At 42.0% G+C, this 25,871-nt stretch overlaps 1 protein-coding gene across 1 annotated transcript in view; it reads right to left on the reverse strand.

Annotated features, from left to right (window-relative positions):
- LOC132383609 (serine incorporator 1-like) overlaps window positions 1-25,871 on the reverse strand; it is an 86,913-nt gene that overhangs the window by 45,535 nt on the left and 15,507 nt on the right. The window contains exons 2-3 of the mRNA XM_059954811.1: window positions 16,843-17,004; window positions 2,886-3,073 (exon numbers count right to left, since the gene is read on the reverse strand). Coding sequence (XP_059810794.1) covers window positions 2,886-3,073; window positions 16,843-17,004 — 350 coding nt within the window. The remainder of the gene's footprint in view (window positions 1-2,885; window positions 3,074-16,842; window positions 17,005-25,871) is intronic.

A 25,871-nucleotide genomic window follows, 5' to 3' on the forward strand; every position in this document is an offset into this window, starting at 1 on the left:
GCTTGAATGCTAACACCTGTTATAAAGTAAAATCAAGAAACATAGGCAACAACAGGGCTTTGCTTCTAAATGAGCTGAATGCCCTCCATGCTCACTTGGACCATTAAAACATGCAGGAAAACACCCACAGTTCCCGGTGATCTTGTGATTTCAGTCTTTGAGGTCAGCATGCAAGCAGCCTTCAGAAAGGTGAACCCACGAAAAACATCTGGTTCTGACGGGGTACTAAAGACCTATTCTGATCAACTGGCTGGAGTGTTTACTGAGATCTTTAAACTCTCGCTTCTGCAGTCTGAGGTACTAATCTGCTTCAAAAAGGCTTCAATTATACCAATGCCTAAGAAGAACATAATACCCTGCCTCAATGATTATCATCCAGTAAGTAGTACTTACATCCACAGTGATGAAATGTTTTGGGAGGCTGGTGATGAATTATATCAACTCCTGCGTGAGATGTGACGTATACCCACTCCAATTTGCCTACCAGAACAACAGATCCACAACATATACTATCTCATTGGCTCTTCACTCAATCCTGAAACATCTGGACAGCAAAGATACATACATCAGGATGCTCTTTATTGCCTACAGCTGGGTATTCAATACCATCACCCCATCAAAACTAATCAATAAGCTTCAAGACCTCTTTGTGCAATTGGATCATCAATTTCCTTACTTGCAGACCCCGGTCATTTTGGATTGGCAACAACATCTCCTCCACAATCTCCATCAGCACAGGTGCACCACAAGGCTGGGTGCTCAGCCCCTGTGAGGAACTGGGGGATATTAAAATAATCATTTTGAACCTATGTAACCTGTGGCTAAAAGAATAATTGGGACTGAATAGGAATTTTTGAACTTAAGTGAAGTCTGCCTTCAGGAGCCAGCTAAGACAGGCTCATTACCAATTCTCCTTGGCTTGCAGAGAGACATTGAAAGTTTGATAACATTGTACATTGTATCCTTGTTTGAGTAGGAAGAGGAGGACTCACCAAAAAGGGCAGGAAGGAACATCCATCTGTAATTAAGTCAGGGCCTAGCAAAGGGAATAACTGATAAGGACTGGACAGCACATCCACCTGTAATTAAGCCTTCATCTAGCAGACTCTCTTATCTGTAACTAAGTTTCACACCAACAGACTTGGTGGGCGTACCAGTTCAAATAACATCTTGCAACAGTAATGTATGGGGCTTACTATGTATAAATATACAGCTGTAACCAGAGAGAGTGGGCCCACTTGTCGGATGGTGGCTGTACTTATGTGCCTTCCCTCTGACAACTGGGTCTCAAACTCCTGCAGGAGGGTGCACAATAAACTGTGGTAACTATAAGAAGCTGGTCTCCCGAGTTTTATTCAGATTCGACTTTGACACCTGCTCTACTCACTTTACATTTATGACTGTGTGGCTAAGCACAGCTCCAATGTCATATTCAAGTTTGCTGACGACAGCACTGTAATAAGCCAAATCAAGGGTGGTGATAAATCAGCACATGAGAGGGAGATTCAAAATCTGGCTGAGTAGTGCTACAACAACCTCTTACTCATGTCAGCAAGACCAAAGAACTGATTACTGTCTTCAGGAGCAGAGGTCTATGTACTAGACTACAGAGGTGGAGAGAGTCAGTAACATTAAATTCCTCAGCGTTATCATCTCAGAGGACCTGCCCTGGGTACAGCACACAAGTGCAATTACAAAGAAAGCACAGCAGTGGCTCTACTTCCTAGGAGTTCGCGAAGATTCAGCATAACATCTAAAACTTCTATAAATGTGTCATGGAGAGAATATTGACTAGCTGCATCACAGCCTGGTGTGGAAACCTTGAACAGAAAATCTTACAGAAAGTATTGAATATGGCCCAGTCCATCATGGGTAAAGCCCTCCCTACCATTAAGTATTGGTGCAGGAAAGCAACATCGGTCAGAGACCCTCCCACCACCAGGGAAGAGATGGCACAGGAGTCTTCACACTATGGTATTCACACTACCAGGTTCAGGTACACTTGCCAATCCTCAACCCTCAGGCTCTTAATCAAAGGGGATAACTTCACTCAAGTTCATTTGACCCATCATTGAAATGTTCCCACAACCTAAAGACTCACTTTCAAGGAATCCTCATCTCATGTTCTTGATATTTATTACTTATTTATTTATTATTTCTTTCTTTTTGTATTTGCACAGCTTGTTGTCTTCTGCACACTGGCTAAATGCACAAACTGGTACAGTCTTTCATTGATCCTATTATGGTCATTATTCTATTATGGATTTATTAAGTATGCCCACAAGAAAATCAATCTCAAGGTTGTGATTGGTGACATATGCATCTCGTGGACCTCTCAAGGAACAAACGAATTGGTCCACAACGAGATCAAACCACATCTCTCTCTGGAGGCTCAAATGACAAGACTCCACCAATCGTAATTTTCAGCACATCAAACAAAGAAACAGCTCCCTGGAAAAGGATATCATGCTTGGCAAGGTGGAGGACCACAGAAGAGAGGAAGGCTGCCAATCAGATGGATGGACACCATAAGGAGAGCTACGAATGCAACATTATCAACAATGAGCTGCCTTTGCGAGGATTGAAACTCATTTAGGGCAACTATCCATAAGGTTGCCATGAGTCAACAACAACTTGATGGCACCTGACAACAACAACATGTTTTTTGATAGTAAATTTACTTTGAACTTTAATGTAATTGAACCCCAAACATGGCCTTCTCTATTTTGAAATGTTCCTGCCTTTAGCATATTCAACCTTTAACCTTTTGCTGTACACTAGTAAGAATGGTATTTTGTGAACTCATGTAATCTGGCAAATTCCATATCTGATGCTGTTACTAAAGATTCTGAACAAATAAGTTTCTTTTATTTGAAGTAGCTCACCCATTCTGTAGAACACCTCTTGGACCTTTACTGCTTTTCACTTGGATCATCAGTAAGGCAAACAAGAAGAAGAAAGCAGCCAGACCAAAGCATATGCGATAAACAGATTTGTAACCTACAATGATGTTACAATTGACACGACCCTGAATGAAGGGAATGCTTGAACTTCCTTCACAAAATCCAGGAATCTGTAACAAGAGATTAAAAAAATAACTACAGTTAAGTAGCAGTCTCTTGATAGGTAAATAATTATCATATCCATGTAAAACTGCATAACTGAGTCCAAGGCATACGGTACTCTGTAAAAGTCCCTAGATTTTTTATATAAATTTAGTTTTGATGTTTATTTTATGTCGCCTGCATTAGCATGTCAGTAGAAAAGAGCAAATCTTAGATTTCCAAAGCCTTCATTTTCCAAAATATTACATGTTAGAGAATTTTTTTGCATTTCATTGACAAAAAATGCTGGAGGAACTCAGCAGGTCAGGCAGGATCTATGGAAACAGTCAATATTTCAGGCCAACACCTTGCTTCAGGAAAGGAGGAGATACCAGAATAAAAAGGGGGCATATTCCCCCTTCCTTTCCAGTCCTGAAGAAAGGTCTCGCCCAAAATATCGACTGTTCATTCACTTTCATGGATGCTGCCTGACCTACTGAATCTGTTACTTTCTACTTTTCATCTCATTTTTTTGATATTTATCACTTATATCTTTTTTCTCTTGCACAGTTTGTCTTTTTCAAGCTTAAACGTGGGAGGAAGAAAGCTGGTGGGGACTTTGGGGTGGGAGGAAGAAAGCTGGTGGGGACTTTGGGGTGGGAGGAAGAAAGCTGGTGGGGACTTTGTGGTGGGAGGAAGAAAGCTGGTGGGGACTGGGGTGGGAGGAAGAAAGCTGGTGGGGACTTTGGGGTGGGAGGAAGAAAGCTGGTGGGGACTTTGGGGTGGGAGGAAGAAAGCTGGTGGGGACTTTGGGGTGGGAGGAAGAAAGCTGGTGGGGACTGGGGTGGGAGGAAGAAAGCTGGTGGGGACTTTGGGGTGGGAGGAAGAAAGCTGGTGGGGACTTTGGGGTGGGAGGAAGAAAGCTGGTGGGGACTTTGGGGTGGGAGGAAGAAAGCTGGTGGGGACTGGGGTGGGAGGAAGAAAGCTGGTGGGGACTTTGGGGTGGGAGGAAGAAAGCTGGTGGGGACTTTGGGGTGGGAGGAAGAAAGCTGGTGGGGACTTCGGGGTGGTGTTCATTTTTTGGGGCACCTCTGTTTTCGTGGATGTTTGCGAAGAAAAAGCATTTCAGGATGTATATTGTATACATTTCTCTGACATTAAATTGGACCCTTGAACCTTTGATCGCTTGTCCATCTTGTTGAGTGGGGTCTTCCATTGATTCTTTGTATTTATGGCGAATGACAGTAAGAAAATAAATCTCAGGGTTGTATACAGTGATATGAATGTACTTTTACAATAAATGTACTTTGAACTTCAAAAAGGAGACTTTCATCATCAATTTAAAAAGTCATGCATTTTCAATGATGCATGATTCAGAATCATCTTACTGCTGGGGTGCTGATTCTGCTGCCAGGACCACCCTCATGAAATGTTCTTGGCACTCTTGAATAAGTCAAAATTTCAGGAACTTCATGCTTGCACATATCAAATTTCACCAACAGTGTCAAAATAGATTTTTTTACATTACAAGGTTATAATTCAGGAAGCTGTTGACTAATCTATTTAACACAGAAAATAAGAAAAATGCGCCAAACTATTCTTCAGAAAATCATAACCAGCAAATGAGAGAGTTACCAAATAAATGTGGTCAAGGCAAATAACTTATGACAAAGAACTTTAGTAGCTTTAAACAGATTTGGGTTATTGCAAAAGTGACTGTGCTGCAACTGTAGAAACTTGATCTCTGCCAACTAAATTAACACTGGAGAGGAATCAAAATGTTTTTAAACAACAAATAAACTAATATAAAAGCTAGAAAAATTTAAAACTGAACAATTTGGGTGCCACAGTAGCAAAGAGGTAAGCACAACGCTATTTCAGCTTGGGGCAGAGCTCGGAGTTCAATTTCAAAGCCATCTTTAACAAGTTTGCATGTTTCTCCCTGTCAACGTGTGGGTTTCCTCCTGGTGCTCTAGTTTCTTCCTACAGTCCGAGGTCACACTGGCTAGTAGATTAATTGGTCATTATAAATTGTCCCATGATTAGGCTAGGGTTAAATAAGTGGGTTGCTTTTTGGTCTGGAAGGGCTTTTTCTGCATTTTATCTCTAAATATCTCTAAATTTTAAAAAAAGATAATAAACATGTTTTAATAAGGATGTATGTTATTTGGGGCAAAATCTCTTGCTCTTTATTCATCATCATCATCATGTGCCATGTCAAACGAAGTAGGCAATCATAGTCTCAATGACCATGTCTGTGCTTGGAAAATTTGGCTTCAAGAAGTGGTTTGCCATTGCCTTCTTCAGGGCAGTGTCTTTACAAGGTAGGTGACCCCAGTCATTATCAATACTATTCAGAAATTGTCTGTTTGGCATCAGTGGTCGCATAACCAGGACTTGCGATATGCAGCAGCTGCTCTCGTGGCTTCACATGGCCCTGACAGGGGAGCTAAACAGGTGCTACACCTTGCCCAAGGGCAACCTGCAGCTGGTAGAGGAAAGAAGCAACTTATACCTCCTTTGGTGGAGACATACCTCCACCCTGCCACCCAGGTTCTTTATTACTCTATATAAAAACATGAAGACAATGTACATATTAATGCTGCTCATTATTATCCTTGCATATATTAAAAATTAGTTTATTATTGTCAAATATACCAAGATACAGAGAGAAGCATACTGTTCATATAGATGCAGTCTCAGATCGCAAAACCCTAATGCAGATAGTGAGGTCAGCTGAGAAGATCATCAGGGTCTCTTCCCGCTATTACAGCCATTTATACCACACACTGCACGCGCAAAGCTAACAGTATTGTGAAGGATCCCACGCACCCCTCACACAAACTCTTCTCCCTCCTGCCATCCAGCAAAAGGTACTTAAGTATTCGGGCTCTCACGACCAGACCGTGCAACAGTTTTTTCCCCCAAGCCATCAAGCTCCTCAATACTCAGAGCCTAGTCTGACATCTACATCATTTATTATTATATTGTAATTTGTCCTCTACTGTGCCCATTGTCTTATTTATATAATTATTGTACTATCCTGCATTGTTCTGTGCACTTTATGTATTCCTGTGCAGGTCTGCAGTCTAGTGCAGTTTTATGTTTTACATGGTCTAGTGTAGCCTTGTGCTGTCTCATATAGTCTAGTGTAGTTTTGTATTTCATGTAGCACCAGGGTCCTGGAGGAACATAGTTTCATTTTTACTGTGTACTGTACCAGCAGTTTATGGTCGAAATGACAATAAGCTTGATGACTTGATATGATCATTACACAGTGCGTTGAGGCAAAACTAGGTGAAATAATAACAATGCAAAATTAAGTGTAACAGCTACAAAGGAAGTGCAGCACAGGTAAACAACAAGGTGAAAGATCATAGCCAGGTAAATTGTAAAAGCAAGGGTCTATCTTACCATTCTAGGGAACTATTTAACAGTCTATTTAATGTTACAATGATGCCACACCACTGTAACACAAAGAAAAGAATAACAATGTACCAAGGGATGTGTGTTTTTACTTGCATATGTAAAACAGAAAGCATGCAAATTCAGCTGGTAATTTAGAAGACATATGTAACATTGGCCTTTATTGCAAAGGGAACAAACTACAAAAGTAGGAATGTACAAAATGCTGCTGAAACAACTTGAATCATTTTCATTGATCTCCAAATTTAAGGAATGCACTGCTTACACTGGGGGCAATTTAAAGGCAGCACACATGACTGATGGCTCAGGTAAAGAGGTGGTATTATGAGGAACAAGTTGAGTTTGTACATTGAAGTTTAGAAGAGTAAGAGTTAATCCTACTATATAAGAAAGCTTGGCAGGGTAGATATTAAAAGAATGTTTCCTCTCCAGGTAGAACGAGTGGTCATTCAGGAAATATTTATTCTCTCAAAGTATCAAAAACCATTGGAATTCTATCTATCCCAGATAGTCCTGGATGCATCCTTGAATATATTCAGGCATGAAACAGACACATTTGAATGATAGAAACATTGTTGGTTGTAGAAAACAGGAAGGAAAGTGGAATTGAAGCAATGATCAAATCAGCTATGGAACCGAATGACCAAGCAGGCATAACAGACCCACTGGCCTATTCCAGCTCTTACTTCTGATTCTCTTATGTCAGGGGTCAGCAACCTTTACCACTGAAAGAGCCACTTGGACCCGTTTCCCACAGAAAAGAAAACACTGGGAGCCGCAAAACCCGTTTGACATTTAAAATGAAATAACACTGCATACAACGTTTTTTTTTTGCCTTTATGCTATGTATAAACAAACTATAATGTGTTGCATTTATGAAATTGATGAACTCCTGCAGAGAAAACGAAATTACATTTCTGCATGCAACAAAAACATTTTGAACTCCGAAAAAAAGACGTTGGGTTGAAGGTTACTTTTAAGTAAAATACTCAATGTCTATTTGAGTTCTTCTTGTATTTATGAAAAGCGCTGAACTTAAATTTTCCGCCAGCAGCAAACCAAAAATAATGTCAGCCAGCTGTCAACCTGAAAAATAAAAGGACTATTTCACTGAACAATGAAAAAATATGAATATTACTAAAATAATAGGCAATTAAAATATGTATCATACTTGGTTAATGGGATTTCTGCTCCTGGACCTCAGCGCACAGCATCTGCACATCAGGGCTGTATGACGTCGCCTTCATCTTTACACAGGATCGCAAGCTGTCATCTGTGAGGCGTGCACGATGTTTGTTTTTAATAAAGTTCATGTTGGAGAACACCTGCTCACATACATATATGGATCCAAAGATCGACAGGACTCCAAGCGCATACTTTTTAATGTTTACATAAATGTCGGGGATAGCATTCCATGTTTCGAACACAAGTTTGTCCGGTTTAGGGAGGTTTGCAATATCACTCCATTTGTGATTCTGAGCAAGAACGGCCTTCTGACGGGCAACATCTTCAAGGTCTGCTGTCAAGCGTCTAAACTTGGACACCCATATGTCTTTGTCGGCTATTTCGGCCAGTTCCATCTCAAGATCAGGTTTACTCACACCTGCCAATGCAGTCGTATTCAGTAGAGATGAATCGATGCTTGGGGGAGTGACCGGGAAGGATAATGTGTTTTTTTCCTCTCTGAACTCACAGAAGCGTTTCCCAAACGATGTTTGCATTGCGATGATTGCAGAATGTAAATACTCCGAACTTATCATGTCGTGACCTTGTTTGAACTCTCTCAAATTGGGGAAGTGAGACAAAGTGCCTTTCTGTCAATCTCTGGCAAGCACTGTCAACTTGCGCTCGAATGCCAAAACTCCTCCAACATGTGTAGGGCTGTACGTCCTTTCCCCTGAAGAGCTGTGTTCAGCGTGTTCAGGTGCGCTGTCATGTCTACCATGAAGTGTAGCTTTTCCAGCCCTTTGCTGCCCAGGAAAGTTTTCACTTCTTCCAGACACGCGACAAAGCGTTTCAGCACCTCCCCTCTGGACAGCCACCGGACTTTGTCGTGCAGCAGGAGATCAGAATATGTGCTTTCCAGCTCGTCCAGTAACAAACGGAATTGACGGTGATTTAAACTTTTTGCCATTATTTTATTGACAATCTGAATGACAACATCCATTACTTCTGTGCATTCCGGAGGAAATGTTTGAGCGCACAGTGCCTCTTGGTGCAAGATGCAGTGAAAAATCAGCAGCTTTCTGTCCAGCGACTTCTGCAGTAAAGCCACAATTCCCTTGTGCGTTCCCGTCATATTCGGTGCCCCATCAGTAGCTACTGACACCAGGTGGGTAGTCTTTATTCCTTTGGCTCTTAAACAATTCAAGACAGCCTCACAGATGTTCTCCCCCCCCCATGTTTGGTCTTTTAGAGGTATCAACTCAATCAGTTCTTCCTGTGGCCCGGCAGAGTTTACATACCGGCAGAACAACGCTATTTGTTCAATATCACCTTTGTCTTTAGACTCGTCACAGGCAATCGAGTAGGCCACAGCTGAATTGATGTCTTTAATTTGCTGTCTGGTGATGTCTTCTGCCATTTTTATGGTTCTGTCTTTGACAGTCTTTGCAGAGAGGGGCATATCCCTGATTTTCTGCACAATTTCACTCTTGTTTTTAAAGTCCGTGAATAGATGTTCTGAAATCTTAATGAAAGATTCTTTTATATATTCACCATCTGTAAACTGCTTCCCGTGCCTGACTATTTCCTGAGCGGCAATATAACTAGCGTATGTCGTTGGTTTTCCAGACTTCATCCATTGCTTGAAATGATTTTTGCTCAGATCAACCTTCCGCATCAGTTCCGAAACGGCTTTTTTTCTCTCATCTCCATCCGGATATTTTTGAGCAAAGGCTGCGAGTTTATTCTAGAAATGCTTTGCAACATTTGACTTTTTGTTGTTTGCTAGTTTCTCATTGCATATTAAGCATACCGGTAAACCAGTCTTGTCAACAGTGAAAGCAAATGAATCTGTCCACGTATCATTAAACGTTCTGTTTTCTTCAGTCACTTTTCTTTTTTTAGAATTCTCCATAGTTGGCCTACCTTGGATCGAAAAATTAAAGAAATCGCGCACTGACAGGTGTCAGGTATTGGCAGTGGTGACGTATATTAATAGCGATAAAAACACGTTGTAGCGGTGTGCTCACGCAGTCAGTAAACTGCAGTCGAATAACTTTATTCGAACTAAACAGCCTTGCTTTTAAGCCTCCCTCAACCTGGCCCCCATGGGCGCGGATGCTGCAAAAGACCAATTATTTCCCAAAGCAACAGGGAGCCGCAGCACAGAGGTAAAAGAGCCGCATGTGGCTCCGGAGCCGCGGGTTGCCGACCCCCGTCTTATGTAGATCTTTTCAGATTAAATGAGTGAGCTGTGTTATGTCAGCTCTTGCTCAAAACTGTGCAGACTTTCAGTAAACAATAAACCTGCTAAGTGTGAATGGATGCCCCTAAGCATTAAGAAAAAGACTTGGGGGTGATTATTGTGCAAACGATTTAGCTAAACTAAACTGATTTCACTGGAGTCACAGAGTCATAGAACACAACAGCACAGAAAAAGGCACTTCAGCCCATCTAGTCTGTACCGAACTATTGATCTGCCTAGTCCCCATCCATCTACACCTAGACCAGAGCCCTCCATGCACCTAACCCAATTTCTCTTAAATGTTGAAATTAAAATTGCATCCACCACTTGAATTGGCAGCTCATTCCACACTTTCACCAGACTCTGAGAGAAGATGTATCCCTCATGTTCCCCTTAAACATTTCACCTTTCACCTTTAACCCATGACACCCAATTGTAGTCTCACCAACCTCAGTAGGAAAAGCCTGCTTGCAATTACCCTATCTATGCCTTTCATAATTTTGCATATCTATAAAATTCCCTCAATCTTCTACATTCTAGGGAATAAAGTTATTCCCTAGGAAGGATATACTGGCTTTGGCGGCAGTGCAGAGGAGGTTCACCAGGTTGACTCCGGGGATGAAAGGGTTGACCTATTAGGAGAGATTGAGTCACCTGGGACTATACTCTCTGGAGTTCAGAAGAATGAGAGAGGATATTATAGAAACATACAAAATTTTGAAAGGAACAGATAAGATAGAAGTAGGAAAATTGTTTCCATTGTAGGTGAGACTAGAACTAGGGGACATTGCCTCAAGATTCAGGGGAGAGGATTTAGGATGGAGATGAGGAGAAACTGTATTTCCCAGAGCATGGTGAATTTGTGGAATTCTCTGCCCAGGGAAGCAGTTCAGGTTCCTTCACTAAATATATTTAAGAAACAGTTGGACAGGTTTTTACATAGTAAGGGAATTAAGGGTTATGGAGAAAAGGCAGGTAGATGGAGCTGAGTTTACGGATAGATCAGCCATGATCTTATTGAATGGCGGAGCAGGCTCGATGGGCCAGATGGCCTACTCCTGCTCCTATTTCTTATGTTCTAAAGTTCTAACCTATTCAATCTTTCCTTATAACTCAGACCCTTCAATCCCAGCAACCTTGTAAATTTTCTTTGCATTATTTCAACCTTATTTTGATTTTTCTTGTAGGTAGATGACCAAAATTGGGACAATATTCCAAAATAGGCCTCACTAACATCTTATATTCAACAAAACATTTCAACTCCCGTACTCAATACATTGTTAAAGTTAAAGTTTGTCCCAAGCCTTATAGGCTCATTGGGCTGGTGCTTATGCCAGTTTCCGTGGCGTGAAGTGACTGAGAATACGAGACTTCACTCCCCCCCCCACCCCCACTGGATGGGACACCAGTCTATCGCGAGGTTATCCCCCAGCATTTTTGCTGGTACCCATTTTCAGCTGGGTTGTCTAGAGAAATGTGTGGTTAATTGCCTTGCTCAAGGACACAACACGCTGCCTCGGCTGGGGCTCAAAGTCACAACCTTCAGATCGCTAGTCCAACACCTTAATCACTTGGCCACGCGCCACCAATACATTGCCAATATGCCAAAAGCTTTCTTTATAACCCTACCTACCAGTGACGCCATTTTCAAGGAATTATGGATTTGTATTCCCAGATTCCCTGTTCTTCCGCAATCCTCACAGCCCTACCTCTCACTGTGTGAGAACTACCTTGGTTGGTCCTCCTAAAGTGAAACACCTCACCTCACACTTGCCTGCACTTAATTCCATCTGCCATTTGTCAGCCCATTTTTCCAAATGGTCCAGAACCCACTGCAAGCTTTCATAGTCTTCCTTGCTATCCACTACATCCCCAGTTTTGGTGTCATCTGCAAATTTGCCAATCTAGTTTACATTACCATTCAGATCTTTGATATAGACGACAAACAGACCCAGCACCAACCCCTGCAGCACACCACTAGTCACAGGCCTTTAGTCAGAGATACAACACAAGCACTCTCTGGCTTCTTCCATGAAGCCTATTACTAATCCAATGTACTACCTCATCTTGAATACCAAGCATCAGAACCTTCTTGACAAATATTGCTATAGCAACCTCATGTGTCCTTTTAGCGCTCTTCATTTCCTTAAGTGTTCTCTTACACTCAAGTACCTCATTTCTCCTGCCTGCTTATACCTGCTCTGCACCTCATTTTTCTTAATTAGGGGCTCAATATCTCTAGAAAGCCAAGGTTCCTTAAACCTGTTATCCTTGCCTTTTATTCTGACAGGAACATACAAACTCTACATGGAGCTGAAGTCAATGTAGACAACATCCACTGCCTTGCTTTCATCAAATTTCCTGATATTTTCCTTGAAAAACCTGCTGGATTAGACATGACTTACCACACACAAAGCCATGTTGACTATCCCTAATCAGTCCCTATCCATCCAAATACTTGTATATCCAGTCAGGCCATTGGATTACTTTCCAATTACCGAACCACTATTGATGCCTACAATTTCCTGGCATATTCTTACAGCCTTTCTTAAACAACAGAGCAACATTAACTATCTTCTACTCCTCCTGCATCCCACCCATAAAACCATAAGACCATAAGACATTGGTGCAGAATTGGCTATTCAGCCCATCAAGTCTGCTTTGCCATACCATCATGACTGATCCCGGATCCCACACAACTCAATACACCTGCCTTCTCACCATATCCCTTGATGCCCTGACCAATCAGGAAACTATCAATTTCCACTTTAAATATGCTCACAGAATTGGCCTCCACCACAGTGTGTGGCAGAGCATTCAACAGATTCACTATTTTTCTGGCTTAAAAAACTCCTCCTTACCTCTGTTCCAAAAGGTCACTCCTCAATTTTGAGGCTATGCCCTCTAACTCTGGATACCCCACCATAGGAAACATCCTCTCCACATTCCTTTCAGCATTCAATAGGTTTCAATGAGATACGCCCACATTCTTCTACATTTTGGTAAGTACAGGCCAAAGCTGCTGAACGCTCCTCATATGTTAACCCCTTCAATCCCAGAATCATCCTCGTGAACTTCCTCTGGACTCTCTCCAACGACAACACATCCTTTCTGAGATATGGGGCCCAAAACTGTTGACAGCCTGAGTAGTGTCTTATAAAGCCTCAGTGTCATTTCCTTCTGTTTATATTCTATTCCCCTTGAAATTGGCTGTAAGGTAAGGGAAGGGAAGTTCAAAGGGGATATTAGAGGAAGGTTTTTCACTCAGAGAGTGGTTGGTGCGTGGAATGCACTGCCTGAGTCAGTGGTGGAGGCAGATACACTAGTGAAGTTTAAGAGACTACTAGACAGGTATATGGAGGAATATAAGGTGGGGGGTTATATGGGAGGCAGGGTTTAAGGGTCGGCACAACATTGTGGGCCTAAGGGCCTGTAATGTGCTGTACTATTCTATGTTCTATTAAATAAATGCCAACATCGCATTTGCCTTCTTTACCACAGACTCAACCTGTAAATTAACCTACTGGGAGTCTTACACTAGGACTCCCAAGTCTCTCTGCACCTCTGATATTTGAATTTTCTTGCCATTTAGATAATAGTCTGCACTATTGTTCCTTTTACCAAAATGCATTATCATACATTTCCCAACACTTTATTCCATCTGCCATTTTTTTTGCCCATTCTTCCAATTCATCTCAGTCCTGCTGCAATCACATTGCTTCCTCAGCACCACCTACCCCTCCACCTATCTTTGCATAATCTGCAAACTTTACCACAAAGCTATCAACTCCGTTATACAAATCACTGACAATGTGAAAAGTAGCGGTCCCAATACTGACCCGAGGAACACCACTAGTCACTGGCAGCCAACAAGAAAATACCCCTTTTATTTCCGCTCACTGCCTCCTGCCTGCCAGCGATTCCTCTATCCATGCCAGTATCTTTCTTGTAACGCCAAAGGATTTTATCTTGTTAAGCAGCCTCACGTGTGGCATCTTATCAAAAACCTTTTGAAAATCTAAGTAAATGACATCCACTACCTCTCCTTTGTCCACCCTACTAGTTACTTCCTCAAAGAACTCAAACAGATTTGTCAGGCAAGATTTCCCTTTACAGAAACTATGCCGACTTTGGTTTATTTTATCATTAGTCTCCAAGTACCCCGAAACCTCATCCTTAATAATAGACTGTAACACTTTCCCAACCACTGAGGTCAGGCTAACTGGCCTATAATTTCCTTACTTTTGCCTTCCTCCCTTCTTAAAGAGTGGAGTGACATATAGTATGACATCCTCTCTAGTTGAGACGTCTATATACTGATTAAGGAAACTTCACTGAACGCATTTGATGAACCCTTTCCCACCCAGCCCTTTCACTGTATGGGCAGTGGGGGGAGGGGACCCAGTCAATATGTGGAAAGGTGAAATCACCTATCACAACCTTGTTTCTTGCGACTGCCCGCGATCTCTTTACAAATTCACTCTAAATTCTGTGGACAGTCAAGTGGTCTAAAATATAATCCCACTAATGTAGTTATAACTTTCTTATTCTTCAGTTCTATACATAAAGCCTCACTAGATGAGCTCTCCAGTCTGCCCTGACTGAGCACTGCAGTGAAATTTTCACTATCTAGCAATGCCACCCCTCCCCTTTTAATCCCGCCATTCTATCATGTCTAAAACGACAGAACCCAGGAACATTAGGCTACCAGTCCTACATGTTAGTATTAACTTACATTAATTAATGTTGCAAAACATCCCCATGAACAAAACAAGCTTACCTCACTCTTCTAAAACTAAAAACAAGACGGTGCTTGGAACTGTGAATGATGTTTCCTTTTGTTTTCAAAAGGAAATTAATTTAGTCTATGAAATTTAGGGCAGTATATGCCCCAAAAAAACATGGGGAACTGTGTACTTAGGCATTAGAACATTCCCCACAGCCTGCCTTTAGGGGCAATTTATAGTGGTGTGGGAGGAAACCCACACAAAGAACATACAAACTACGCACACACAGAACCAGAGGTGAAGACTGAAGTTGAATGGCTGCCACTGTAACTAAACCACTTCTGAGTTGCCCTAGGTAGTGAGGCTGTTCATGATCTATCTCATTTCAACTAGTTTAGTAGCATGAATGAACAAACGTGCCTTCATGAACCACTTTTGACATTTTGAAGGTATCCAATGTTCTGCGTTAACTAATGGATGGAGTTTAGTGAAGGAAACAGTTCTAAACTCATACAGACAGTTCATATAAACAGCATATTTCAGTATGGGTTGGTAGCAGGGTTGGTTTATGTTATAAATGACATCCTTCACCTTTTCCTTTTAAAATACAGAGAGTGGTGGAACTAACTGTCAAGGGTGGTGGTATAGGCAAATAAATTAGGGACATTTATGAGACTCTTAGATGGGCACATGGATGAAAGGGAAATGAAGGCTATGTGGGAAGAAAGGATTAGATTAATCTTTGAGTAAGCTGAGAGTTTGGCTGGACAGGTTGGGCCAAAGGACCTGTTCTGAATTGTTCTGTGTTCTTGAGAATATTCTCCTTGTGCACCTGGCCAAAATCTAAATTTCATGCAGATATTGCTGATATACAGGTTTGCTCAAGTGTCAGCCCAAATTGTGCATCCAGGACCATGCAATGCATCTTAATCTGTGGGAGACCAATTCAAAATGCAAGTGCTACATTACAACTAGCATTTGTTTAGAGATAGGGAAAATAATGGACAGCGCTTGAAGTGCTAAGCCTTTATAGTGATGCCTCATGGTAGATGCACAGATTGATACTATGGCATGAAATTCAACATGGTATGAAATTCAATATTGCTCAGTTGCCACTAATAAACATTTTTTCTAAATGGCATGAAATTTAAAAAAGATTAAATCAATAAATAGGAACTAAAGTAAATGACTTGAAAATCTGGGATCAAGGTTCTAGGTACAGAACAAAAAGAAAGATAATTTTAATCACGAGATACTTATTGTTACGTACGCGTGACACGTGACAGAGGTACCCCTGTCGCGTGACTGGTGTTGAAGCTGTAGTGGACTTGAGGTAATGGTCTTGTCATGGTGGAGTGACGTCATTTTCCCGCCAGTAGAGGTCACAGGACAGGGTTTTTTTTTACACGGTATAAAAGGAGGACCCCTCCCTGTGAGGAGGGGCAGTTTGTGGCTGGATTTGCCTTGTCGACTTCATGCCACTGCGTGATTTAATGTTATGACGCAGTTTAGTTGAAAGATGGAGTTTTATTTAATGCCTAAAGTTTAAAAGGTCATTGCCAGCAGTTTCTTTATAATACTGCTAGTTGAAAATCAGTAGAGAGTGAAGATCGGAGTTCGGGAGTTAAAAGATCGAGGAAAGTCGATTTTGACGGTGAAACAGGTTCAACCTTGTTTGATCCTCATTCGGAAGGAATTCTTTGGCTGCCCCCGTGTTAATCCCTGTGAATAGCAGGAAGGATTGGGAACAGTTTTGTAAAGGAAAGGTCAGTGCCTTTAAGCTGTTTCATTTTCCATCTTCGTATATTCTTCGTGGGAAAAGTTCGATTTGGAACCACGGCGACACGACGTGAAAGAGAATTTAAATCGTCTTAAAAAGTCTCCCTTAAATGGACTGTAAGCATTTTGAACTTTTGCAATACTACTTTGAAGAACCGTTTCTGCAACATCGCTTTAAGAACTGGTTAAGTTTCATTGCCTTAAGAACTGTTTAAGCTGCCGCACAGCAGCTGATTTACGGTTACGTTAGTGGTTTGTTTACTTTTGGGGGGTTTGTTTTTTAGTGTTTAATAAACGTTTTGTTTGTTATCAAAACCCTGCCTCACTCATATATTTATTGTTGCTGAGTCCGTAACACTTATAGATTCCCGGCTTTCATCAAAGTATATTTTAGCACAGTCACACGAAATATGATGAGATGGACAAGTATGAATGTTAAACTTTTACATAAATGTACCTTTTTCAGATGGGTTTCCATCCCAGGCACTATCATAATAACAGAGACAATTGTTCCAAGGAGCAAGAAAAATGCATAGATGAGGCGGGTCACCACAGAGTTCTTGGTAGAAGGACAGCATCCTGAAAGCAGACATGGTGCACTCCCACACAGACAAGAAGCCTGAAACACAAAATGCAAACAAAATTATTCTGCAAAAAAACTTCCAATTTTTGATTTTAAGATAATAATTTGCATTATAGTAGGACTTGATACAACAAATAATGTACTTCACATAAATAATAGCTCAAAATTTGCAGTCAAGTATTGAATCTTATTGTTGACATTTATGAAAGTTGAGCACAAAGCTCAGCATCACCTCTGTCGCACACCAGCACTCATCACTGTTATTAAACAACATCACACAATAGCATTCCACTTCACCTTCGTTAAAACCGTCACACACCAGCATTCCACTTCACATTCGTCAAACAACACCATCACACGCTAGCATTCCACATCACCTTCGTCAAACAACACTGTCATACACTAGCATTCCACAACACCTTCATCAAACACCATCATACACTAGCATTCCACATCATCTTCATCAAACAAAACCGTCACACACAAGCATTTCATATTACCTTCATCAAACACCATAGTCACACACTAACATTCCACATCACCTACATCAAACAATGTCACACACTAAATTGAACGCTGAATTTCCCCGGGGGGGGGGGGGAGGGCAGAGACTTTACAGACAAGTTGATCTTGTTCCTGCGGAGTGATGGGAAGGAGTGGTCTGATTTGGAACATTTAATGAGTCCTCCAATGAGAGGTGAACATTCTGAGTCAGTACTGGTTCTTACCTCCCTGGCAAATAAATGGCAGTGCCCACCAGGTGGAAAGTCCCAGTTATCGCAGGCTCAGAATGTTCTCATGGATAACACCCACCCCCAATAGAGAAGAGGAGTACAGGTGTCTCCCCCCCCCTTTACAAAAGAACAGCATTCCTATGAAACCTTTCTTAAGCCAAAATGGCGTAAAGCAATGAACCATTAATTTATATGTGTAACCCCCTGGGTCGCCTCAGGCTCGCTCAGCTCATTCTCGTCTAGGGGGAGCAGCCTTCGGCCCCGCCAAACTGGGTAATCAGCTGGTGTGGATGCTGTGTGATGTCCCCGCCTCGCCCAAAAACAGACAGTACACCATATGCGATTAAATGAGTACAATTTATAAAGGTTACTATAACTAAGTGATTAATAACGATACAGTATATATGAAGAGAAAATTAAAGAAAAGGCGCCAAACTTATCAAAGTCCAAACCACTTCGTGCACAGCCGTTGGAGCTCAATTTCTGAAGTCTTCTGGCCACCATTCGATCCCCTCCGAACTCCTCGGACTCTCCAAACAGCTCAGGACCCTCCGAGTGGTCAACCAAGCACATCTAGCTTCATTCCCCCCCCTCCTCGGAGAATCTCCCGGCCTCGGACCCCCCTTTGGGGTCCGATCCTCGCCCAGCTTACAGCATTGCGTCCTCTCTCTCGACCCGCTCGTGCCGATCTGCCCAAAAGCCCGTCAACAAAAGCTTACAGACTCAGAAGAAAGAACATTAATCCCCATTTGGTTTACAAAGGAATACCATTCTCGTTATCAGTAAATTAGCATTCCTGCTAGTTAACAAAAAGAAGAAACCCTCTTTACATATGGGAAACATTTTTGTAAAAGCAAAAATCCTCTTTGCAATGAGAAAACAAGTTACTAATGTAGGTCTTTTGTAAAAGCGAAGTGGCGCAAAGCGAACATTCGTAAAGCGGGGGACAGCTGTATGAGTCTTGGGTGGAGCAGACCTCTCAGATGCTGGATGAGTGGTATGGCGATGATGATGTGAAAAATCAGCGACTGGTAGAGAGTCTGAGTGGTCCTCCGGCTGCTGATGTAGTGAGATCCATAAGGACACAGATCCCTTTGGCTACTTCCGCAGGCTACACGCAAGCGCTAGAAAATGTTTTGGTGCAACGGAAAGCCCCATGGGATTTCAGAACATGTTTCAGGACCAGGGGAAGAAAACTTCCTCCTACATTTTTTTGGCTGCAGAGACAGCTGAATTGCTTGTGGCAAAGGGGGGGGGGGGGGTAACATTCAAACTGCTAAGGTGAATCAGTTAAGAATGGACCAAGTGGTGGAAAGGCGCACAATCAAAGGATGTGATCACTTGGCATCACTAAACGTCTCACAGATGAGCCCCCCCCACCTCGCTTGTCAAGCTGATCAGAGCAGTAAGAGAGGAGGAGAATGTGACAGAGGCGCAGGTGACCTCTGTCAGTATTGGAGTATAAAAATATTATGGAGTATAAGAGTTGTATTATTTGCTGTGTAACCAAAACTATGTAGTCTATGTAGGATACATTTGCGAGGCAAGAAAAACCACGACATCAGCAGGGTACTGTCCTCAGTAGTAGCCCCCGTTGCTGAAGTGACCACTGATAGCCCACCTCCGGGGGTGGTAAAGGAGTTTGTTGCAGAGTTTAGAACTGAAATGTCCTGGTTGTCATCAGCAGGTGCGGCCACCCCACATGACAAAACCAAAAGGGGGTTGGAACCCCTGAGGGGACGGACTAAGCAGAGGGCTGCAAGTGAACGGGGTCCCGTGAGAAGGGGAGCGACCAGTATTGTCTGCTATAACCATGGGGAAGAGGGACACTTCAAGCAGGTGTACGAAGGCCAGGAAAACCTTCCGAAAGTGAGCCTCCAGGTACCTAAGCGGAGAGAGATGTTGGGAAACTTCAAAGAGACCCAGTGAGGGTCTCTGCATAGGCATGTTCCATTGAGGCAGGGAAAGGATGGTAGGGTAAAAACGAACCATGATGAACAAAGAATGTAGAAAATCCAGTTAAGGAGAAAAGCTTACGAAAGGTTCAAAGAACTAGATACAGTTAGAGCTCTAGAAAATTACAAGGGTTTCAGGAAGGAGCTCAAGAATAAAATTAGGGGAGCTAGAAGGGGCCATGAGAAGGCCTTGGCAAGCAGGATTAAGGAAAACCTCAAAACATCGTATAAGTATATTGAGAGCAAAAGGGAGAGCCGTGTGAGAATAGGACCAATCAGGTGCAATAGTGGAAACGTGCATGGAGCAAGAGGGAATACCAGAGGTACTTAATGAATATTTTGATTCAGTATTCACCAGTGAAAAGGACCTTGGCAATTGTGGGGATGATTTACAGTGGACTGAAATGCTTGTGTGCATGGGCATTAAAAAAGAGGATGTGCTGGACCTGTTGAAACATATTAAGTTAAATAATTCACCAGGACTGGACGAGATATACCCAAGGCTACTGTGGGAAGTGAGGGAGATTGCTAAGCCTCTGGCGATAATCTTTGCACCATCCATTGGGGTGGGAGAAGTATCAGAGGATTCGAAGGTTGCAAATGTTGATCCCTTGTTCAAGAAACAGAGTAGAGATAACCCAGGAAATTATAGACCAATGTGCCTTACTTCAGTCATGGGCAAGTTATTGGAGAGGATCCTGAGAGGTGGGATTTATGAGCATTTGGAGAGACATAATCTGATTAGGGATAGTCAGGGCACAACCCTGACTATCAAGGGCAGGTCATGCCTTTTGCACCTAATTGAATCTTTGAAAATGTAACAAAATACATTGATGAAGGTAGAGCAATGGATGGAGTGTATATGGATTTCAGTAAGGTATTTGATAAGGTTCCCCATGCAAGGCTCAGTCAGAAAGTAAAGAGGCATGGGATCCAAGGAGACCTTGCTTTAGGGATCCAAAATTGGCTTGCCCACAGAAGGCAAAGGGTGGCTGTAGATAGTTTGTATTCTGCACAGAGGACAATGACCAGTGGTGTTCCAGAGGAATCTGTTCTGGGACCCCCTCCTCTTTGTGATTTTTATAAATTACCTGGATGAGGAAGTAGAAGGGTGGGTTAGTAAGTTTGCTGATGACACAAAAGTTGGGGTTGTTGTGGAGGACAGTCTGGAGGGTTGTTAGAGGTTACAGCGGGACGTTGTTAGGATGCAGAACTGGGTTGAGAAGTAGCAGTAGAGTTCAACCCAGATAAGTGTAAAGTGGTTCATTTGGGTAGGTCAAATGTGAAGTCAGAATTTAATATTAATAGTAAGACTCTTGGCAGTGTGGAGGATCAGTGAGATCTTGGGGTCCGTGTCCAAAGGACACTCAAAGCTGAAAGGCAGGTTGACAGTGTTAAGGAAGTGTGTGATGTGATTGCCTTCATCAACCATGGGATTGAGATCAAGAGCCATGAAGTAATGTTAAAGCGGGTACAAGGGGGATGTCGGGGTAAGTTTTTATTTTTACACAGAGAGTGGTGGATGTATGGATTGTACTGCCAGCACAGTGGAAGAGGCGGATACAATATGGTCTTTTAAGAGACCCTTAAGTAGGTACATGGAGCTTAGAAAAATAGAGGGCTCTGCCGTAGGGAAATGCTAGGCAGTTTCTAGAGTAGGTTACATAGGTGCACAATATCATGGGCCAGAGGGCCTGTAATGTGCTGCAGATTTCTATGATTCTAGGATTCAATGAGGGAACGGCTTGATGTCTCGGGGCAAACATGTACCAAGCAATATATGAAGGAACACCCCAAAGCAAAAAATCCTATTCCTGGAAGAATAATGGGGCCAAGCTACAGGGTATCGCTACAGATCAAAGGTATTTATGCTAGAGCCATACTTGAACCACTCTCAGGATACTCTGCTCTACCATTCATTTTACAACCAGTATTTGATGCATTTACCATTTATGCTACTCAGTGCTCTAGAGATCTGGGGTCTTAGTATGGATGACTACCCAAGTGATATTACTTGCCATTGAAGCTGGAGTTTTTGGAGGCAGATGATCTCAAGAAGACCTCAAGCTGAGGTCCTTGATATAGTGGAATTGGTTTGGCCTGACCCGGTCAAGAAGGGCAAAGCTTCAATTCTTGTGGGGACAAATACTCCTATTTTGAGAAGGCTAGTGGGAGCCTTCAAGGAAAAGGTTGGAGAGAGAAAACACTGTCCATTCACCCTGTTTTCCGAGTTGCTTTTGAGGAAGTGCGTGGCCTCACGGTGAGCGTAAACGAGGGACTGTGTAGTACACCCAGTCGAAACAAGTCATGATACAGCCTGGGGAAGAATGATGGGAAACTCCAAATTTCCCAGAATGCCTGATGCTGAGGCCCTCTTGGTGGATGCTCTGGAAGACCACAAAGTGGAGTCATGCATACTTGCTGGGGTACTAGTGAGGCCCTTGGTTATACAGGTGAACAGGATGACAGTGATGGTCAGGAAGACCTTCGAGAGAGAGTTCACCCTCAGGCAAGTGAATGCAATGTCTAATGTCCCTATGAGACAAGCCGGGGAGAAACTCTCTCCAAAAAGGAAAAGTAGACTCCCAAGTCATTCAACTTTGGGGACTTCCTGGTACATGAAGGTTGGAAGAGGAGACTGTTAGGATGTTGAAGCTAGAAGCGATCTTTTCTACTGACAAATTTGATGTAGGTTCTTCCAAGAGCACTCATCACACCACCCAAGTGACAGAGAACACCCTGTTCAGAGAAAGTCACAGCGACTGACACCTGTAGAAGTGGAGGACATTCAGCAGCATCTAAGGAAGCTGAAGGAAGCTAGGTTCATCACTGAGTCCAGAAGCCCCTATGTGTCTCCAATAGTGGTGGCCAGGTAGATAATTCCAATTTTTTTAAGAAGCTTTTTTTCTGAGCTACCAAATTTGAATGAATATAAGTTGATCATAGGCAGTGATTTTAATTGTTGTTTGAACCCGGTGATTGATGATTTAAACTAATCATTAACTAATTAAATTAGGATTTAAACTCATGTGGCAGGGGGATGGGAACAAGTGCAGACAGACAAAGGGGTGTAAAATGAGGGTAGAAACAAAAAGTAGTAAGGTGAAAAGTAAAAGTGGCAGGCAGGCAAATCCAGGGCAAAAATCAAAAAGGGCCACTTTTCAACATAATTGTATAAGGGCTAAGAGTGTTGTAAAAACAAGCCTGAAGGCTTTGTGTGTCTATGCGAGGAGCATTCGTAACAAGGTGGATGAATTGAGTGTGCAGATAGTTATTAATGAATATGATATAGTTGGGATCACAGAGACATGGCTCCAGGGTGACCAAGGATGGGAGCTCAACATCCAGGGATATTCAATATTCAGGAGGGATAGATAGGAAAGAAAAGGAGGTGGGGTAGCATTGCTGGTTAGAGAGGAGATTAACACAATAGAAAGGAAGGACATTAGCCTGGAGGATGTGGGATCGATATGGGTAGAATTGTATAACACTAAGGGGCAGAAAGCGCTGGTGGGAGTTGTGTACAGGCCACCTAACAGTAGTAGTGAGGTTGGGGATGGCATTAAACAGGAAATTAGAAATGCATACAATAAAGGAACAGCAGTTATAATGGGTGACTTCAATCTACATATAGATTGGGTGAACCAAATTGGTAAGGGTGCTGAGCAAGAGGATTTCTTGGAATGTATGCGGGATGGTTTTCTGAACCAACATGTCCAGGAACCAACTATAGAGCAGGCCATTCTAGACTGGCTATTGAGCAATGAGGAAGGGTTAGTTAGCAATCTTGTTATGCAAAGCCCCTTGGGTAAGAGTGACCATAATATGGTGGAATTCTTCATTAAAATGGAGAGTGACATAGTTAATTCAGAAACAAAGGTTCTGAACTTAAAGAAGGGTAACTTTGAAGGTATGAGACGTGAATTAGCTAAGATAGACTGGCAAATGATACTTAAAGGGTTGACGGTGGATATGCAATGGCAAGCATTTAAAGATCACATGGATGATCTACAACAATTGTTCATCCCAGTTTAGCAAAAGAATAAACCAGGGAAGGTAGTGCGCCCGTGGCTGACAAGGGAAATTAGGGATTGTATCAAGTCCAAAGAAGAAACATACAAATTAGCCAGAAAAAGCGGCACACCTGAGGACTGGGAGAAATTCAGAGTCCAGCAGAGGAGGACAAAGGGCTTAATTAGGAAAAGGAAAAAAGATTATGAGAGAAAGCTGGCAGGGAACATAAAAACTGACTGTAAAAGCTTTTATAGATATGTGAAAAGAAAAAGATTGGTTAAGACAAATGTAGGTCCCTTACAGTCAGAAACGGGTGAATTGATCATGGGGAATAAGGACATGGCAGACCAACTGAATAACTACTTTGGTTCTGTCTTCACTAAGGAGGACGTAAATAATCTTCCGGAAATAGTAGGGGACTGAGGGTCTAGTGAGATGGAGGAACTGAGTGAAATACATGTTAGTAGGGAAGTGGTGTTAGGTAAAAAAGGAGGGAGAGAGAAACCGGGGAATTATAGACCGGTTAGCCTGACATCGGTGGTAGGGAAAATGCTAGAGTCAGTTATCAAAGATGTGATAACAGTACATTTGGAAAGCAGTGAAATCATCGGACAAAGTCAGCATGGATTTGTGAAAGGAAAATCATGTCTGGCGAATCTTATAGAATTTTTTGAGGATGTAACCAGTAGAGTGGATAGGGGAGAACCAGTGGATGTGGTATATATGGATTTTCAAAAGGCTTTTGACAAGGTCAAAATTTCCCACACAGGAGATTAGTGTGCAAACTTAAAGCACACAGTATTGGGGGTATGGTATGGATGTGGATACAGAATTGGTTGGCAGACAGGAAGCAAAGAGTTGGAATAAACAGGACCTTTTCAGAATGGCAGGCAGTGACTAGTGGGGTACCGCAAGGCTCAGTGCTGAGACTCCAGTTGTTTACAATATATATTAATGATTTAGACGAGGAAATTGGGGACGTCACGTGATGACGTAGGATCGAGACGCGGGAACCCAACTCTCCCGTAAAAAATCAGTAAATTAATGTTTAAGTGAAGAAAAGTTAGTCAATACTTTCTAAGAGTTACTTATAAACTACTCCGGACTGTTTCAAGTTATGCCTCACAAACAGAAGATGAAGAAAACTACTACCGTGAAGACAACACAAGTTGGAACAGAATTAAGGCCCACTTCTGCCAAAGAACCACGGGCTCAGGTACATTTCACCTCCGGCGATACAGAACAGGAAACTGCGGCAACATCGACCATTTCTAAAGAAAAAGACCAACGAGAACTGCGCAAACGTGAAGGAAGGAGCATGCGCAAACGAGAGCAACCTGAACTACAAATCCCAGTTACGATTGAAACAGAAAGTGAAAGTAAATCTGAGGTAGATTCAGATTCCCTGGAAAAATCAGACGAAGATGGAGGTAAAAGTTTTTCTGGAAATATAGAAAAGACTTTGATGCAAATAATGCATAAATTAGAAAAATTAAACACATTAAAAGTAATAAAAAAATGATAAATATGGAGATAATGTTTGATAAAATGACAGAAAGACAGGAAAAAATGGAAAAGAGAATTATAGATTTGGAAGCTACAACGGAAGACATGGTTGAAAGAATGAATAAAATGGAAGACGATATTACATCAGAAAGAAAAAAATTGTTGGAAAAAATGGATAAGCTTGAAAATTTTAGTAGACGAAACAATATTAAAATTGTTGGACTCAAAGAACATATAGAAGGAGAAGATCCAATAAATTTTTTTCAAAAATGGATCCCTGAAAACTTGGAAATGGAAGGAGAAACTCTAATTGAAATTGAAAGGGCTCATAGAGCCATAAGGTCAAGACCTCAAGCTGATCAAAATCCACGATCAATTTTGATAAAATGCTTAAGATACCAAGATAAAAAAAAGATCCTGAAGGCGGCTGCCCAATGTGCCAAAAAGAGAAACGGGCCATTGATGATAGAAGGGAAAGCAGTTCTTTTCTATCCTGATATAAGTTATAACCTTTTGAAGAGAAAGAAGGAATTTAACCCAGTGAAAAAAGCTTTATGGGAAAAGGGTTATAAATTTATAATGCGTCACCCAGCAACACTGATAATTTTTTTGGAGGATGGAAAAAGAAGATTTTTTACCGATTATCGAGAAGCGGAGGAGTTCGCACAAAAACTCCCAATTGTTCACTAACTAC

Source organism: Hypanus sabinus, chromosome 30 (genome assembly GCF_030144855.1).
Source record: "Hypanus sabinus isolate sHypSab1 chromosome 30, sHypSab1.hap1, whole genome shotgun sequence".
NCBI classification, from domain to species: domain Eukaryota; kingdom Metazoa; phylum Chordata; class Chondrichthyes; order Myliobatiformes; family Dasyatidae; genus Hypanus; species Hypanus sabinus.